The sequence below is a fragment of the Meriones unguiculatus genome (assembly GCF_030254825.1).
Source record: "Meriones unguiculatus strain TT.TT164.6M chromosome 13 unlocalized genomic scaffold, Bangor_MerUng_6.1 Chr13_unordered_Scaffold_37, whole genome shotgun sequence".
NCBI classification, from domain to species: Eukaryota; Metazoa; Chordata; class Mammalia; order Rodentia; family Muridae; genus Meriones; species Meriones unguiculatus.
In genome coordinates this window covers 1166656-1181603 of record NW_026843647.1, presented here as the reverse complement: position 1 = coordinate 1181603, position 14948 = coordinate 1166656, and the positions used below count along the sequence as shown (strand labels likewise).

At 37.6% G+C, this 14948-nt stretch overlaps 1 protein-coding gene across 1 annotated transcript in view; it reads right to left on the bottom strand.

Annotated features, from left to right (window-relative positions):
• Window positions 1–4837: 4837 nt before the first annotated feature.
• The window catches only part of LOC132650940 (zinc finger protein 120-like), a gene marked incomplete at its 3' end in the record, with an annotated part of 123640 nt that continues 113529 nt past the window's right edge, over window positions 4838–14948 (bottom strand). The window contains exons 3-5 of the mRNA XM_060376261.1: window positions 7327–7453; window positions 7074–7115; window positions 4838–5562 (exon numbers count right to left, since the gene is read on the bottom strand). Coding sequence (XP_060232244.1) covers window positions 4838–5562; window positions 7074–7115; window positions 7327–7453 — 894 coding nt within the window. The remainder of the gene's footprint in view (window positions 5563–7073; window positions 7116–7326; window positions 7454–14948) is intronic.

The following is a 14948-nucleotide window of genomic DNA, read 5'->3' as shown; positions in this document are numbered from 1 at the left end:
TTTTTCTTTTTTATTGATTATTACAATTTATTCACTTTGTTTTCTGGCTGTAAGCCCCTCCATGATCTTCCACCAGTTACAACAAACCTCCCTCTTCTACCCCTATGCCCCTCTCCTAGTCCACTGACAAGGGAAGTCCTCCTTTCCTACTATCTTATCCTAGCCTATCTTATCAAGTCTTACCAAGAATGGCTGCATCTTCCTCTGTGGCCTGGCAAGGCTGCACCTTCCAGGAGTAGCTTATCAAGGAGCCTGCCCCTGAGTTCATGTCAGAGACAGCTGCTGTTACCCTTAATAGGGAACTCACATAAAAACTGAGATACTTATGAGCTACATCTGAGCAGGGGTTCTAGATGTTCTTCATGCATGGTCCTTGGTTGGAACAGGACTCCCAGGGCCCATATTTTTTGGCTCAATTGGCCTCCTTGTGGAGGGCCTCTCCCATCCAGGTCTTTCTATCTCCTGAATCTTCCATATTATTCCGTGCTCTCTGCCCAAAGTTTGGCTATGAGTCTAACCATCTGCTTCAATACCCTGCTAGGTAGATTCTTTCAGAGGTTCTCTGTGGTAGGTTCCTGCCCTGTTCCCTGTCTCCTCCCATTACTGATGTCTATCCTGTTTTCCCTTCTAAATTAGGATTAAGCATCTTCCCAAGGGTTCTTCCTGTTGTTTATATCCTTTATGACTATAGATTTTAGTATTTTAATCCTATATTATATGACTAATATGCACATATAAGTGAGTATATACCATAAGTGTCTTTCTGCTTCTGGATACCTCACTCAGAGAGAGTGGTCTTTTCTAGTTGCATCCATTTGCCTGCCGATTTCCTTGTTTTTAATTGCTGAATACTATTGCATTGTATAAATGTGCCACAATTTCTGTGTCTATTCGTCTGTTTGGGGACATCTAAGTTGTTTCCAGATTCTGGCTATTGTCAATAAAGCTGTTATGAGTATAGTTGAGTAAATGTCCTTGTTGTATGGTTGATAATCTTCTGAATATATGCCCAGGGTTGGTATAACTGAATATTCTAGGAGCACTGTTCATAATTTTCTGAGAAAGCACCAGATTGATTTCCATAGTGGTTGTACAAGTTTATATTCCCACCAGCAATGGAGGAGGGTTCATTTTTCTCCACATCCAGTCCAGCTTGTGTTGTAGATGATGTGATAGTAGACATGAATAACACCAAAAATTCAACCAGGGTACTCCTACAGCTGATAAACAACTTCAGCAAAATGACTGGATACAAAATTAAATTTAAAAAAAAAGTGAAGCCCTCCTGCATACAGAAGACAAATGGGCTCAGAAGGAAGTTAGGGAAACAAAACCCTTTCACAAAAGGCACAAATAACATAAAGTATCTTGGTGTGATTCTAATCAAGCAAGTGAATGACTTGTATGAAAAAAAAAAAGAACTTCAAGAAAGACATCAGAAGATCTCCTATTCTCCAGGATTGGTATGATTAACATAGTAAAAATGGCCACTCTACCAAAAGAAATCTAAAGAGTCAATGCAATTCCAATCAAAATACCAGCACAACTCATTACAGAATTTGAAAGAATAATTCTCAGATTCATATGGAAAAACAAAAAACCCAGAATTTATTTAAAAAAATGCCTGTACAATAAAAGATTTTATGGAGGTATCTTCATCTGAGATCTCAAGTAGTACTAAAGCGCAACAGTAATAAAAAATGGCATGGAACTGACACCTGTACTTTAAATCTTAAAGGGCTGTGCATCTACTCATTAATCATTTTTATTAAATTATATCAATAAGCTGATGGGAAAAAATACAAGTATAGGTGAATCACATGGTATCTCAGTTTCAGACCCAGCTTTAGGGTGCTCAGACAGCCAATGCTGCCTTGGGCTATTGTTTCTACTCATCAACCTTAAAATATCCCTGGCTTTCCTATTAACAGTGTACTTTTCTTAACTTTAAATTGTTCTCTAAGATTTTTTACATCAGAGCCATTAGCAAAAACATCTTCCCTGTCCTTGTTAAACAATCTATTTTTCCAAATTCTTTCTAATTATAATAGTCATTGCTAACAATCTATATCTATGACTCCTTTCAAGGGCACTGGTTAATTCATTAATCTGCTCCAGTAAACATGTGAAAAGAGATCAAGAATTGTTAATTTTAAATGCCAGTGATATTGCCGAGTGATGGGCTAGAAGCCTCCTTAGAGTTGTCATACAACTCATGTTATGAGGAATATGGGCATCATAAGGGCAATGAGCAGAGACATGCTACATAAGAACACAAAGTCCTCAGGAAAATCAGTTCTTGGGATTATGCTTCTCCACGACAAACTCATTGTGACTATCCTAACAGGGGAGCCACATTCCATGAGTTCTACAGCTGTTTTGCTGTTGCTCCTGCATGGCTCTTGACAGGGACAGGTAGCCAAAATAGTTTGCCTATAGATGGATAATGGGGGAGATGAGGTTAGCTCAGGCCTTGGGAAGGAGAATTCAGGGTATTGCATGGGCTGTACTAGCCTGGAGGACCAGATAACATGGAAGGACTGAAGGATTACTGGGAGCAAATGGCAGGTAGGTTTGATTTGGTATGTTAACTAGGAACCTCTGCCATTACTTCCAGGTTTGAATCCTACTTCTATGGTAACATAAACTTCAGAGAGAGAAGCATGGTCTCCATTGGATAATGATTATCAAGTGAGCCCACAGGGAAGAAAGGTGGCAAAGACAAAGATTCTGTTTTTCTTTTCTTTCCATATATCTTCTTTTATTTCTTTGAGGGAGGGTGGTTACTCAAACTGACTCAAATTTTTGCTCTCTTGTTTTGTTTTTCTTACTATTTTTTATTTTATTAATTGTTTTTATTTTTCAGAATTTATTCATTATATATGCTGATTGAAGCTTACTCCCTCAACTCCTATTGGTCCCATCCTCCCTCCTTCTTCTCCCCAACCACTTTCCCTAGTCCATTGAAAAATGGAGTTCCCCTCCTTTGTCATCCACACATACCTTATCCACCCATCCCTTTAAAAACAGGGAAATAAAATTTCTGCTCTTATTTCTTCTCCATTAGCCACTGTACTCACCTCAGAAGATTTTATACCATGACGATTGCCTTCAACCTTACTGTGAAATAAACACTAGGTATAATTCATTTTAAAGAATCCGACCCCAAGACACTCTTTGATTTACCATCTCACATCCAGAAACGTGAAATTTGAAATGATATGAAGTCTGAAACATTTTATCACAAGCATTTCAGAGAATATGATTCTCTTGCTGTCTGGATGGCTGTTTCCCACCAACCCAGAAAGGCATGAGGGGCAGAAGATGAGGTATAAGGCTTGGAAGACCCACAAGCATAACAGTGATCAGAACACTCTGGGAACCACATCAGAAAGTAAGTTTAACTTTAATTCTAGAAAACAGAGGGTATGTACCCCTTGGGGAGTGACTGGGATACTCTAAGGATAGGTGTAGATAATTGTTTAAAACTGGGCACTTCAAGGATGCTTGATTTGCACTAAAAAGCACATTCCTATAATATGAACAAGAACATGGAACCTAATTATCCTATATTTGAAGGGAGGGGAGAGTTTTCAGGGATCTGTGTCAAAGGCCATGTATCAAATTTGGTGGGTGGCATCTATGTCTAAAGACAGTCTCCAGATGATGTCAGGCAGAGAAAACTCACCCTTGCCATAGTTATACAACTAGGCCAGCAGCAGGGTCATACATAGAAGAGAAAGCCTCCTCCCTCACATCTCAAAATTCAGTCTGGGTTGTGATGGTTTTCAATAGAACTCCTGGAACAATAGGTATGTGTACACAAAGAAACTGCTACAGGCTACCACAATTGTGATACTCTCAGAGAACTTCCTAGCTGGTGTTAGTTCACCATTCCCTACATATTCATCCACTGGAATAAAAGTTTCTTGTGTAAAGTAAGGCAATTGAAAACAGTAAATGTTGAGAATCAGGATTATCAATAAGTCTTCCCTAAACATCTTATTATATAATACTGTTGCATGTAATTGATATTCACCGTTCATTGTATTCTTTTTAAAAATAAGTTTATTTACTTTAAATTCCAATTGTAATCCCCCTCCCTTCTCTGCCCCATGACTACCCTCCATTCCTATTGCCCTTATTCCCTTTCCCCTTCAGAAAATTGAGGTCATTTCCATTGAGCTAGTTTTACAGTTTTGTTGGATCTCAGTGGACCAAAGTACACAAAGGCTTTTCCACATTGCTTCTACTCACAGAATTCCTCTCCAGTAAGGATACTTTTATGATAATGACGACTCTAGATTTGTGCAAGGGCTCACCATTTTAACACATTCATAAGTTTTTCCTCCATTATGAATCCTTTCATGATGATGAAGTTTATACAAATGTGGAATGGTTTCACCATGTTAAAAACACTCACAGGCTTTCTGTCCATTAGGATTTCTTTCATGAGTGTGGAGATTATTCTGAAGTCCAAAAGTTTTTTTTTTTCTCATTGGTTACAGTCAGACATCTTTCCAGTATGTGTTCTTTTATGTATTAGTTATGTGCAATGGCTTTACCACATAGTTGTATTCATATGGTTTCCCTCTTGAATGTATCGTTGTCTTAGGAGATGACTGTTACATACAAAGGCTTTATCACACTAATTGCCCTCATCAGGCTTCTCTCCACTGTGTGTTTTTTCATGTTTTTGGAGACTACTCTGCTGTGCAAGGGCTTTATCATGTTGAGTATACGTATAAGGTTTCTTTCCAGTATGTGTTCTTTTATGCCGTATGAGTTAACTATTTTCTACAAAGGCTTTACCACACTGGTTACATTCAAAAGGTTTCTCTCCAGTGTGTCTTCTTTTATGGCTTAAGAGAGTACTGTTTTGTGCAAAGGCTTTACCACAGTGGTTACATTCATAAGGTTTCTCTCCAGTGTGTGTTCTTTTATGGCTTATGAGAGCACTGTTTTGTGCAAAGGCTTTACCACACTGGTTACATTCATAAGGTTTCTCTCCAGTGTGTGTTCTTTTATGGCTTATGAGATGACTGTTTTTTGCAAAGGCTTTACCACACTGGTTACATTCATAAGGTTTCTCTCCAGTGTGTGTTCTTTTATGGCTTAAGAGAGTACTGTTTTGTGCAAAGGCTTTACCACACTGGTTACATTCATAAGGTTTCTCTCCAATGTGTGTTCTTTTATGTCTTATGAGATGACTGTTTTGTGCAAAGGCTTTACCACACTGGTTACATTCGTAAGGTTTCTCTCCAGTGTGTGTTCTTTTATGGTTTAAGAGAGTACTGTTTTCTGCAAAGGCTTTGCCACACTCATTACATTCATAAGGTTTCTCTCCAGTGTGTGTTCTTTTATGGCTTAAGAGAGTACTGTTTTCTGCAAAGGCTTTGCCACACTCATTACATTCATAAGGTTTTTCTCCAGTGTGTGTTCTTTTATGGCTTATGAGATGACTGTTTTGTGCAAAGGCTTTACCACACTGGTTACATTCATAAGGTTTCTCTCCAGTATGTGTTCTTTTATGCCGTATGAGCTGACTGCTTTTTGCAAAGGCTTTACCACATTGATTACATTTGTAAGGCTTCTCTCCAGTGTGTGTTCGTTTATGCCATATAAGAACAGTGATATAGGGGAAGGTTTTCCCACATAGAGTGCATTTAAAGGGTTTCTCACCAGTATGACTGCTTTCATGCCTGCAAAGAAAATTGGCACATGTAAAAGATTTACAACTGTCATTTCATTACACTAATAAATATATTTATCTATATGAATTAATTTCATAATTTTGTCTAATGGTAAAGAAGAATCAAATTTTAAAGTTTTATCACTTTATTTACATTCACGGTATTCTCCTTCATTACGGGTATTTTTGAAGATTCCTGTGATGGTAAGAGAATTTGTTATGTGGATCACTTTTATAGCATCATTTTTCTATAAGAGGTTTTCTCCTATATATGAAGAGTATTATAAGAATTCAGAGTTTTACCACAGCAATCCCATTCACAAATGTTTGTACTGTATGAATGATACTTCATTTACAAAGTGAGCCAGGACAAGCAGAAGTTCCAAATTCCTCTTATTCATAGGTATTTTCAGCAATATGAGTTTGCTGATAAATTCTCAGTGAAGTTGCAAAACCAATTAACAGTAACCATTTATCACATTCAGAAAATTTACTCACAGTGGGGACTACTACCAAATCAATTGTTATTGGAGAAAGACAGGGACACTGCTTCTTTCAATATCCCTATGCTCATGTGTCTTAGAATAATTTTGACATATGATATACCAGTTTAATTTACAAAAATAATAAAGATTCCCACATTGAATTAACACAGTTTGTTTTTTGTTCATCATAGACATGTCATATAGGGATTAAGGTTTCTCCACAACAAAATTCTTGATTCTCATAAGCTGCTCCTTTCACTAAACTTTACAATGTTACTGCACGAAAATGAGTAACACTGGTTCTACTATAAATTTTTTGCTTATTAGAAGGTTTTGGACACATACTGATCACCAATTCAGTGTGTATACCTCTTACAATATCTGAGTAGATAGAATGAGACTAAACAGATTGGCAGTTCAAGTCAGTAGCTTTAATGTCCATATGATTCAAATGGTATTTTTGTTACAATATTATTTTTTTTCTTCTATCTTAGGGGAGTGCCTTGTAAACACAAATCAGATACCTGACATTGAAGTACATGGAATTATGAGATTTTAATGATCATCAGTACACGTAAAGCAGTGCTGTTTTTACACTGTTGCTTTTCTTTAAAACTTCCAGGACACAGCCATGTGTGCTGGTACATGCCTTCAATCCCAGCACTTGTGGAGGTAGAAGCAGGCAGATCTGTGTGATTTTGAGGTCAGGCTGGTCTAACAAGCAAGTCTAAGAAATTCACAGATACCCAGAAAAAAAATCTTTTTCAAAAACAGAAAATAAAAAGCAGCCAATAAACAAACAAACAAAAAACACCAAACTTCCAGGACACATTAAAATTTAAGATTTATATCTGTATCAACATGCACATAAAGTTACCTTTTATTACTTGTAGAACTTTGAAAATGTTCTTCAATATTATGGTCATCCCAATTGTAGCCTAAAATATAGTACGAGAAAATATATATTATTGGAAATATCATGTTATTATTAAGGTAAACTTAAATCACTATCTTCTGTGACCCTTAGAACCATGCCTGATTTATTCACCGCATTCCTCCTCATTCTCAATTGGAATTACAGAAGAGGATCAATAACAAAGTAAGATTTGTCTCTTTATTTTAAAAGTGAAAGAAAAATTGCAGTCTTACCTATAGCAGTGAGGTTTTCACAGGTCTCTAGCATCACATCTTTGTAGAGTTGCTTCTGGGAAGGTTCCAGCAAAGCCCACTCTTCTTGGCTGAATTTCACATACACATCATTGAAGGTTACCGAATTCTAAAATATGCCATACATTTGTACAAAAGAAAGAGTGGCAACAATATAAATTTATGGTTCATTGAAAATATAAACATATAATTCTAGTGCTTCTTCTATTTATTTTCTGACACTGAAGTGCTAGTGTTAGACAGTTGGGTGCTGTGCAAAAAGTGAAGGAGGAGAAAAGAAAAAGCCTAAAGGTTAGATTGTAAGGAAAACCAAAGGTGTGCTTTGGAAACCTGTGTTAAAGGATTTTCATTAGTTTATAAGGCATGAATATGTAATAGACATTAGTTGGGTTCTTGAGTGATCTATGAATCATCTTCAGTTACTTGGGCTAGTAGGTCAGGACCCTGTCATGAGACAGGGGGTAGGAAAAAACACATTCATGATATTTTATCTAACAACAAATGAGATGTGGCTATCAGGGTACGGTGAACAGATAGGTGACGTCAGTCAAAAGACAACATGGCACTGAATATCATGTTCTGACCAGTGATCAGAGATGTGGCATATCAGTATATGAAAATGGGGGCTCATATATTCGTGGAAGGGAAAGTGGACTATAGTGAATAGATGGATAAAAATAATGTGAGTGGCAAGCAACAATAATCATACCTGATAACATCATATTTCTGAGTGACCAGACAAAAGAAAAGGCATAGAAGCATGATTATTCTTTGATCATTGTTTTGTATATTCTCCCTTCTAAATCATGTACAGTCTATAGTTTAAAAAAAATAAATAATAAAACTTTTCTATTAAAAAAGAAGTGTTAATGTTATCACTAAGTCACTTTAGAAGAAAACTGAATAACGAGGTTTAACTGTGTCATATCTAAACTTTTTGAATAGGATATAGCTTTGGAGTAGACATGCCAATTAATGTGGACAAAGACAAACAGAGAAGAGAGTGAAATAGAAAGAGAGAGACTGAGACACACAGAGAGAAATTAAGAGATGGACAGTACTAAGTACACATCAGAGAAATTTATGAACAGTTACTAACGACAAAAAATGATGGACAAGCTGGGTGTATTCTGTCATGCCTTAAATTCCATCACTCAGGAGGTAGAGGCAGGTGTATCTTATTGAATTGGATGCCAGCATGATCTATGCAAAGAGTTCCAGGACAGCCAGACCTATATAGTAAGTCAGAGACTCCCCTAAAAGTCAATCAAACAAACACAAAAGATTGAAAGAACTGAGAGGTCTTTCCAGAAGCTTCTACAAGGAATTATACATTCACTCCAGTTGTATTCATTTTCCAGAAATCTGCACTGCCCTAGCTTAAACTGCAACTTTAATAAGATCTTGCTAAAATGGAATGCATGCTTAAACAGCTAAAAATAGAAAAATGAAAATATTAGCAATGTAAATGATGATCATAAGTAAGCAACATAAGGCAGGAGAGATGACTCAGCAGTGAGGAGCTCTTGCTGCTCTTGCAAATAATTGGGCTCAATTGTCAGTGTTTAACTGGGACCCACTACTACCAATTGCTATAAGTTCATGAGTTCTGAACACATCTTCGTACTACTGTGAGGATCAGGCACACAAGAGGTTCATATTCATGCATACAATCAGAATACTCATATTCAGTAAAAATTAAAAACAGATCCCAGATGGCAGGACTGATTGCACACTGTGTCTGATCAGTGGGGTAGCAGAGACTACACAGTGACAAATAGTTGGAACTGTTGGCCCCCAAACACCACTGCCCATGTTTACCAGGTGATAAGAAACACAATTATGAGAAAAAACATTTGGGTTCAACCTCAGAGTGCCCAGCTAAATCCTGAAAATTTCCTGGGCTGTTGTGGCAGGAATAAGGATTTCAAGCAAATAGACCCAAGAAGCAAGCAGGAGTAACCATTCTAATATCTAATAAAACAGACTTTCAACAAAAATTAATTGAAAGAGATGAGAAAGGGGGTAATCCAAGATGGTGGTGCTGGGATGACACTGTCTGAGGAGCAGGGCAGCAATGTTGGTACAGTGACTAAGAGGCTGAACTCTGGACCCTAAAACAACAGCAATTGTGTTTCCCAGGTGAGAGGAAACTCCACGTAGTGGGAATAAGTGGGGTCTATTCTCAGGTCATCCAGCAAGAACCCAGAAGAAACCCCAGGTCACACAGTCACTGGGTCATTAGACCAGAAGCACACTCTTGCATGTCCTGATCACCTTCCCAGGCTGAACTGTGCACCCCAGGGCACAAGAAACTGGAAGTCCCAGTCTTGAGAAAACCCCACAGGGAAGGAAGCAAGTAGGGCTGACCTCAGGTCAACCAGTCTATCCCTGAAAAAGGTCCTGCAGATGTGCAGGCACAAAGCAGCCAGCCCTGAGTGGGGCTTCAACCGCCAACTCTACAACTAACTCTCCATCACAGACAGAACTGTGTGCCCCAGGACACTAGAGGCTCAGTTTCCCTTTTGGGAGAAAACCCCACAGGGAGGGAAACAGCAGGTCCAAGCTTAGAGTACTCAGCTGATCCCCCCACCACTAACATCACACATATGAGAATGTTCTCAGAAAAAGTTCTCAGGTTCCTGTCCAGTCACCAGCTTGGAGCCACCACTCGCAAGCAAGTGCCTACTCACTCCACACGCCCCCTCCCCAACAGTACAGACTGGGTCTTTCTGTTGAGAGAAAATCCAAAGGTGGAGGAAATATCTGGCCTTACCTCAGGACACCTAGCTCTAGAAAAGTTCCTGGTTATACACAGGCTCCAGACTCTAGCCTCCTGATCATGAGAGTGGTGCACACCTGCCACACTGATTACCACTTGGGTACTGGGGCACAGAGCTCCAAACTTAGACCTACAGAAGCCTGGGTTCCCTGAGATCAACCCCCAGATACTGCTCCAAGGGAAAACCAGTTATCCCTAACTAAACTGAACAAACCATGGGGCACCCAATTTACAGCAGCAGCCCACTAAATTTACAGCAAGAAACCCAGAAGCAGGGCAGCTGTCTCCAGGAATTCTCTGGGTGAGAGGACAGCCCCCTTTATTAACAAAGACCACAATTACCACTCAGGTCTGTATGCCTGAGGTGAGATGTGGCAATTCCTGAAAAACACCTGCCATTCAGTGACAGTACCCAGAAAGCTGAGGAGGCCTCCTTTGGGAAAAATCATATTCTTACCAAGGGGATTTGACACACTACAGGATTCCAGAAAGTACCAGAAACTAACACCCAACACCTAAGATAGCCCAGTGGGTAGAGGACAGCATAAAAGCTCAACCAACAAAAGACAGAGCAATATGGCAACCCTAGAACCCAGTTATCCAGGAGCAAGCAGCCATGGATACCCCAGCATAAATTAAATTCAAGAAGATGACCTTCCATCTGTGCTTATGAACAGGAAAATAGAGGAAAAAATAAACTGCGTAAAGACCTAGATGAAGATAAATTCAAACAGATTATTGCCATCTGCAAAAAAATAGAAGAAGACAAAGTCAAACAGATTATGGCCATCCTTAAAGAAATACAGGAAGTTGCAGCCAAACAAATTGTGGCCTTTCTTTAGAGAGGAAATACTTAAATGACTGAAAGAAATTAAAGAAACAGAGGATTTTTCAAACAGCTGAAGGAATTGAAGGAAAATATAGTCAGACAGGTGAAGGAAATCAATAAAATGGTTCAAGATCTGATAATAGAATTGGAAAAATTAAAGAAAACACAAATTGAGGAAATTGTGGAGAGAAAGAACTTAGGGAAGAAAACAGGAACTACACAGGTAAGCATAGCCAATAGAATATGAGAGATGGAAGAAAGAATCTCAGGTGTAGAAGACACAATGGAAGAAATCAATGTATCCATCAAAGAAAATGTTAAATCTACAAAATTCCTGACCATCCAAGAAATCCAAGACAACATGAAAAGGCAAAACCTAAGAATAATAGGAATAGAGGAAAAAGAGTTTCCTTCCTCCAAGGCCCAGAAAATATTTTCAGCAAAATCATAGAAGAAATTTTACCAATTTAAAAGAGAGGTCTATACGAATACAAGAGGCCTACAGAACACCCAATAAATTGGATCAGAAAAGAAAATTCTCCCACCATATAATAAACAGTAAGTATACAGAACAAAAAAAAAATAGTAAAAGCTGCAAGGGAAAAAGGCCAAGTAACATATAATGGCAAACCCATCAGAATCAACAGAAACTATGAAATCCAGAAGGGCCTGAACAGATGTCATGCAGACCCTAAAAGAACATAGATGTCCACCCAGGCTACTATACCCCCCAAAAGTCTCAGTCATCATAGATGGAGCAAACAAGATATTTAATGACAAAAACAAATTTAAACAATACCTACCCACAAATCCAGAGGTACAAAAGCTCCTAGAAGGAAACCTACAACCCAGGAAAGCTAACTACATTCAGGAAAACACAGGAAAGAAATAATGTCATTACAGCAAAAATAAAAGTAACCAAGCACACAAACACACTACCAAAAGCAACATCAAAATAAAAGGAATTAACAGCCACTGGTCATTAATTTCCCTCAACATCAATGGACTTATCTCTCCAATAAAGACACAGACTAACAGAATGGATACTTAAACAAGACCCAACAATCTGTTGCATACAAGAAACACATCTAAGTCACAAAGATAGACATTACCTGAGAGTAAAAAGCTGGAAGGAGGGTCCAAGCAAATGGACCCACCCAAGAAACATGCTGGAGTAGCCATTCTAATATCTAATAAAATAGCTTTTCAACCAAAATTAATCAAAAGACATGAGGAAGATAATTCCATACTCATCAAAGGAAAATTCCACCAAGAAGAAATAAAAATTCTGAACATCTATGCCCCCAATACAAAGGTACCCACTTTTGTAAAAGAAACATTAGTAAACCCTAAACTGTACACAAATCCCCATACATTACTACTGGGAGAATTCATCACCCCACTCTCAACAAAGGACAGCTAAACAACAGAAATTAAACAAAGAAACAATATCTCTAATAGAGGTCATGTATCAAATGGACCTAACAGATATCTAGAGAATCTTACACTCAAAGACAAAAGAATTTACCTTCTTCTCAGCACCTCATGGAACCTTCTCCAAAATAGACCATATCATTGGTCACAAAGTGAGTCTCAACAGATATAAGATTGAAATAATGCCTTGCAACATATCTAATTACCATGGACTAAAGCTGGACCTCAACAACAACAGAAATAGCAAAAAGCCTACACTCACATGGAAACTGAACAACTCACTATGAAATGACAGCTGGGTCAGGGAAGAAATAAAGAAAGAAATTAAAGTCTTCCTAGAATTCAATGGAAATGAAGACACAACAAAACCAAACTTATGGGAGACAATGAAAGCAGTGCTAAGAGGAAAGTTCATAGCACTAAGTGCCTTCAGGAATAAATTTGTAACATCACACACAATCAACTTAATAGCTCATCTAAAGGCCCTAGAAAAAAAGAAGCAGACACACCAAAAAAGAATAGACAACTGGAAATAATCAAACTCAGGACTGTAATCAATAAATTAGAAACAAATAAAAAATTTCAAAGAATCAATGAAACTAAGAGCTGGTTATTTGAGAAAATTAACAAGATAGACAAACCCTTAGCCAAACTAACTAAAAGGCAGAGAGAGATTATCCAAATTAAAAAAATCAGAAATGAAAATGGGACAAAACAAAAGACATTAAGGAAATCCAAACAATCGTTAGGACTTACTTCAAAAGTCTATATGCCACAAAATTTGAAAATCTAAATGAAATGGACAATTTTCTTAATCAATTACACTTACCAAAGCTGAATCAAGAGCAGGTAAATCAATAAAATAGTCCTTTATCCACTAAGGAAATAGCATTCCTCAAGACTCCAATCCACAAAAAGCTCAGGACCAGATGGTTTCAGTGCAGAATTCTACCACACCTTCAAAGAAGAGGTAACTCCAGCTATCTTCAATTTATTCCACAAAATAGGAACAGAAGGAACACTACGAAACTCATTCATTGAAGCCACAGTCACCTTGTAACCTAAACCTCATAAAGACCCAACAAAGAAAGAGAATTTCAGGCCTATCTCCCTTATGAACATTGATGCAAAAATACTCAACAAAATACTTTGCAAACCCAATAAAAGAACACATCAAATATATCATCAACTATGACCATTTAGGCTTAATGCCAGGTAAGCAGGGGTGGTTCTCTATACAAAAATCCATCAATGTGATCCACAATATTAAAAAACTGAAAGAAATAAAAACACATGATAATCTCCCTAGATGCTGAAAAAGCATTTGAAAAAATCCAGCATCCATTCATGTTTGAACTATTGGAGAGATCAGGGATACAAGGCACATACCTAAACATAGTAAAAGTAATATACAGCAAGCCTGTAGCCAACATCAAGCTAAATGGAGAGAAACTTAAAACAATCCCACTGAATTCAGGGACAAGGCAAGGCTGCCCACTCTCTCCATATCTCTTCAACATAGTTCTTGAAGTCCTTGCTAGAACAAGAAGAAAATTAAAGGAGAGCAAAAGGATACAAATTGGAAAGGAAGAAGACAAAGTATCACTATTTGCAGATGATAGGATAATATACCTGAGTAACTCCAAAACTTCTACCAGGGAACTCCTACAGATGATAAACACCATCAGCAAAGTGGCTGGATACAAAATTAACTAAAAAAAATCAATAGCCTTCCTGTATTTGAAAGATAATAGGGCTAAGAAAGAAATTAGGGAAACAACACCCTTCATAATAGCCACAAAGGACATAAAGTACCTTGGTGTGACCATATCCAAGCAAGTCAAAGACTTGTATGAAAAAAAAAAAAACAAACTTCAAGTCTCTGAAGAAAGAATTAGAAGAAGATATCAGAATATGGATCTATCTCCGATACTCATGGCTTGGCAGCGTTAACATAGTAAAAATGGACATCTTACCAAAAGCAATCTACAGATTCAATGCAATTTCCATCAAAATACCAACAGAATACTTTACAAACCTCGATAGAAGATTTCTCAACTTCATATGGGATGCAATGAAAGCAGTCCAAAGAGGAGTTTGAATAGCAACAAAGGCCATCATAAGCTATTGGAGACATCCCATACAAGCAACTTAATGGTATACCTGAAAGAACTAGAAAAAAAGAAGCAGACACACCCATCAAGACTAGACCCCTAGGAAAAACCAAACTCAGGGCTGATATCAATAAATGAGAAAAAAAGATAATAATTCAAGGAATCAACGAAACCAAGAGCTAGTTCTTTGAGAAAATAAAAAACATAGACAAATTCTTAGCCAAACTAAGTAAATGGCAGAAAGACACTATCCAAATCAACAAAGTCTGAAAGAAAAAGATATAACAGACACTGAGGAAATCCAAAGAACCATTAACTTTTATGTCAAAAGCCTATATGCCCCAAAATTTGAAAATCTAAATGAAATATACAATTCTCTTTAGATTCCACTTACCACAGTTGAATCAACATCAGGTAAAGATATTAAATAATCTTATAGTGCCTA